General features: G+C 47.9%; 1 protein-coding gene across 1 annotated transcript; it reads right to left on the bottom strand.

Annotated features, from left to right (window-relative positions):
- Window positions 1-651: 651 nt before the first annotated feature.
- Window positions 652-2,450, bottom strand: LOC111917544 (uncharacterized). The gene is made up of 2 exons (XM_023913220.1): window positions 1,800-2,450; window positions 652-1,557 (listed from the first exon to the last, which is right to left on the bottom strand). The coding sequence occupies exons 1-2, from the start codon at window positions 2,448-2,450 to the stop codon at window positions 652-654; spliced, it is 1,557 nt and encodes a 518-aa protein (XP_023768988.1).
- Between the last annotated feature and the right edge of the window lie 2,497 nt (window positions 2,451-4,947).

A 4,947-nucleotide genomic window follows, 5' to 3' on the forward strand; every position in this document is an offset into this window, starting at 1 on the left:
TATATACACCAAGTATTGAACTCATGTCTCTTAGCATGGAATTTTAAATACACTAAGTATCAGGTTCATGTCATTTAGCATGAAAAAATATGCTCTAAGTATTCGGGGTGCAATACACTCAATGAGACGTCAACCAACTGGGGTTGTCTCCCTTTCCTTCCTTTCCTTGCCTGAGAAAAAATATTTCTTTAAGTTCCTAGCATTCCATGTTCTTGGAATGGCCCTTCCTTCCATTGTCTCCAACACGTATGCACCGTTCCTATTTTCCTCTGTGACTCTGTATGGGCCCTCCCATGTTGGGCCCAACTTTCCTTGAGGTTGGGCTCGACTTGCCTCGTTTTTCCTCAAAACATACTCGCCAACTTTGAAGGCCTTCTCCTTTACCCTTTGGTTGTAATATCTTTCTGTTGCATGTTTATACGCGGCTTGGCGTACTCCCGATTCTTCACGCTTCTCCTCTAGGATATCTAGGTTTATTCTCAGGTCCTTTATGTTGCTTTCCTCATCCTTGTTGGCCACCCTCAATGTGTTCACTACCACCTCCATGGGGAGCATGGCTTCGGTTCCATACGTCAAGCTGAAAGGGGTTTCCTTTGTGCTTTTCCGTGGTGTAGTTCTGTATGACCACAACACTATTGGTATCTCTTCTGCCTAATTCCCCTTTGCTTTGCCCAACCTCTTCTTAATCCCATTTACAATGGTTCGGTTGGACACCTCCGTTTGGCCGTTCGCTTGAGGGTGCGCCACCGATGTGAAGCGTTGGCTTATCCCTTTAGCGGTGCACCATTCTCTGAACGGGTTCTCAACAAACTGCAAGCCATTGTTGCCGATGAGAACCTTAGGCGTTACGAATCTTGTCATGATGTTTTTCCACACGAATTTTATCATGTGCCTCCCAGATATGAACGCCAGAGGCTCAGCTTCAATCCACTTTGTGATGTAGTCCACAGCTACCACCATATACTTTAGTTTCCTTGGTGCTTCTGGGAATGGACCCACTATATCTATGCCCCACCGGTAGAAAGGCCATGGGCTGGATATGTTGCTTAGCGGGGCCAGGGGGTTCGCCTGGACTGGGGCATAAGACTGACACTCCCCACATTTCCTGGTTACCTCTATCGCATCCTGTTGTATCGTTGGCCAGTATACCCCCATTCGTAACACCTTGCCTGTCAAGGCCCTCGCCCCTTCATCTGCACCCACCTGTCCTGAGTGTGCTTCCTGCAATATGTCTTCCCCCTTAGCCTGATCCGCACATTTTAACCATGGATACGTGAACCTCTTCTTGTACAATTCTCCATTCACTATTGCGTATGAAGACGCATTTATACGTATTTTCCTGGCCTCATCATGATCGTCCGACAGTACTCCTCTTTGAAGATATTCCTGGAATGGTGTCATCCATGTGGTCCCAGCGGGGGTTAGGGTGTTCACTTGCTGCTCATCTATACTCCTTTCTCGAAGTACCTCTACTAAAACTTTCTTTGATAGGTGGTCGAAGCATGTGGACGCCAGCTTACTCAAAGCGTCTGCCCTCTTGTTTTCACTTATGGGTATCTATTTGATTGTAAACCGGGCGAATGATCCTACCAGTTGTTTCACCATATTTACATATTTTCCCATTCTTTGATCTCTTGCCTCAAAACTTCCATTGAATTGGTTTGCTACTAACCTCGAGTCGGTTAAGGCTGTTACAACTTTCGCACCGATCTGCTTGGCTAGCCGTAATCCTGCAAGGAGTGCTTCATACTCCGCCTCGTTGTTTGACGTATAGAAGTCAAACGGAGGGCATAGGTTACCTCCTCTCCTTCTGGGCTAGTCAGGATCATCCCTGCCCCCAAGCCTTCCCTGCTGGATGCTCCATCCGTATACAAGGTCGATGAACCATGGTCAGCCGGGGCCCCTTCAACTACCCACACCTTCCCTTTCGCCGGGTTCCCTCCATCTGGGATCTCCAGTAAGAAGTCAGCCAACGCCTGCCCTTTGATGCTTGTTCTTGGGCGGTAGTTTATGTCGTGTTCTCCCAACTCAATTGCCCACTTGGCCAGCCGGCCTGACGTCTCCGGTGTTAGCAAGATTTGTTTAATGGGGTAGCTCATGAGTACCTCGATTTGATGTGCCTGGAAGTATCGCCTTAGTCGTCTCGCGGCGTAGGTGAGTGCTAATACCAACTTTGCCAGCATGGGATAGTTGAGTTCTGGTCCTTGCAGCACTCTACTAACAAAGTACACCGGCCTCTGTTCCCCCTCCCTTTCTACAGCCAATACCGATGATATCGCTTCGCCTGATGTTGAAAGATACACATGTAATGTTTCTCTAGGGATAGGGGTGGCCAAATTTGGCAACTCGTGTAGCGCTTCCTTGATTTTCTGGAGCGCCTTTTCTGCCTCATTCGTCCACTGGAAATTGTTCTTCTCAATGCACCCCTTTAAGGTGTGGAGCAATGGCATGGCCTTGTCAGCGGATTTCGAAATGAACCTGCTTAGAGCTGTAAGCTTCCCGTTCAGACCCTGTGCATCTCGGAGGGAGTTTGGGGTTGGCGTCTCGATGAACTCGTCGACCTTGGTCGGGCTAGGCTAGACGCCTTGTCTGGTGACGTAGTATCCCAGGAATTTCCCCTCTTCCACTCCAAATGTGCATTTGGCTGGGTTTAGCTTCATCTTGACCGCTTCTAATGTCTGGAAATTTTCCTCAATGTCTTGTAGCATCTTTTCCTCATTCGGGCTCTTAATTACCATATCGTCTACGTACACCTCGATGTTCCTTCCAATTTGCTTAGCGAATATCGAGTCAACCAGACGTTGATATGTCGCCCCTGCGTTCTTTAATCCAAAAGGCATCTTAGTGTAGCAGAAAGTGCCATGGTCTGTATATAAGGCTGTTTTTTCCTCGTCTTCCTTGCTCATCAAAATCTGGTGATACCCTTTATATGCGTCCAAAAAACATTTCAGCTTAAATCCCTATAGCGATTCTACTTTCTGGTCGATCTCCGGGAGCGGATAATAGTCCTTAGGGCACGCCTTGTTTAGATCAGAAAAGTCTATGCACATTCGCCACGTTCCATCCTGTTTGCGAACCATAACTGGCTTCGCAATCTATTTCGGGAATATTGCCTCTCTCAATATCCCGGCCTCCGTCAACTTAGTTACTTCTGCGTTAATCTCCTTATTACGGTCTCCTCCCTGAACCCTTTTCTTCTGCTTAATTTCTTTTACCCCTGGCCTGATCATCAGTTTATGTTCGATAACCTTCCTTTCTACTCCCACCATGTCTGTAGAGTCCATGCTAACACATGTTTGTAGCGTTTGAGCAAGTCGACCAACGCTCTTCTCGTGTGATTTGGGAGGTCACATCCAACGCTGATCGGCTGATCGGGGTATCTTTCATTGATTACTTCCTTCCCCTTTATGGGACTGCCCCTGGGTGTTTTGGACCCTTTGGTTATTTCTATTGGCTTCATGACTATATAAAATTGCAATTCTTTGGGCGGCGTGGCCAGTATCGTGGCTTCGCCTTTCGGTGTGTCGAATTTCATGATCCCATGCATGGTTAATGGTACAGCCCCTAGCTTCAAGAGGGCTGTCCTTCCTAGGATGATATTGTGTTCTGCCGAATGTCGGATGACCACAAAGTCTATCAGGGCGGTTTTCTTTCGCTGCTTGTCATGGCTAGTGATTGTCAGGGGGAGATGGATTGTGCCCAGCGGCCACAGGCTATGGCCGGTGAATCCCATCAGCCTACCAGTCGTAGGTCGCAAGTTGTCTTTCCAGCGATCAGGGAGGAAACAGAAACAATGCTCATAGATGATGTCTGCTGAACTCCCGGTGTTGGCATAGACCCTGTGGATAGTCACGTCTCTGATGGATGCTTGTATTATCAGCGGGTTGTCACCTTTCCAAGCATCTGGCCGAGGATCCTGAACGGAGAACTTGAGTGCGCATGCTGAAGGTTTAACGGTCGCTTACTCTCCCCGTTGTTCCTCCATACTTCTTTTGCTATGTATCATGAATATCTCCTTGGGCTGAAGCCCTTCGCAGGGTGGGCCCTTGGCATTCTCAGCATCGAACTTGGCGCGCAGGCTTAGCGCCACCTCCACCAGATCTCCTTTGAGTTGTTTCTCCTCCATCTCCTTCTTTAGTACCGAGCATTTAACCGTATCATGCGTCTTACTTTTGTGGTATTCACAGTACCGACTCTTGGGCGACTTGGCCGGCTGTTGTTTCTCAGACACCGCGTACACCTCTAGGCGGCGACCTCGTCTGTCATCTTTAACAAATGGTCAAAAACACATCGGTGGTCTTCTTGCCTGGACATAGTGTCTTCCTCCCCCTCGGAAGTCTCTGTGAATCGGGTGGTGATGTCTGGTCGTCATGGAATTTAAGTAGGCTTGCTTGGTTGCTTCACCCTCCTCCTGCCGTAGATATCACTTTACCCTTTCTTTCAGCTCAGCTCGTGTTACGGGCTTCTTTCCCATGAGTTTTTGTGACAAAGGATCTGGAAGGAGTCCCCATGTGAAGGCACCAGCTATAAGGCCTTCGTCGTGCCCTGATACATCTAACGTGGCATTTGTGAATCGTGTAAAGTATTCTCGCACAGTTTCCCCCTCTCTTTGTTTACAACCTATAATGGAATGAGAGTCCCCCTTGTATTTGCGTAACTGCATGAAGTTGGTGAGGAAAAGGTACTTGAGTTGAGCAAAGTTTCAAATGCTGCCCGGTTGTAACGTTTTGAACCACGTGCAGGCGTTGCCGTCGAGTGTCGTCAGGAAGTATATTCACCAGAACTTCTTGTTAAGCTTTAGCGATGTCATCATGCATTCATATGTGTCTATGTGTCTGTCAGGTTCGGTGGTTCCATTGTACGTTTTGAGTGTCGGGAGCTTTACGGTATTTGGTATTTCATAATCCAACAGCTCTTTGACGAAAGAAGACATTACGCTTCGGGAAA

Source organism: Lactuca sativa, chromosome 8, assembly GCF_002870075.4.
Source record: "Lactuca sativa cultivar Salinas chromosome 8, Lsat_Salinas_v11, whole genome shotgun sequence".
NCBI classification, from domain to species: Eukaryota; Viridiplantae; Streptophyta; class Magnoliopsida; order Asterales; family Asteraceae; genus Lactuca; species Lactuca sativa.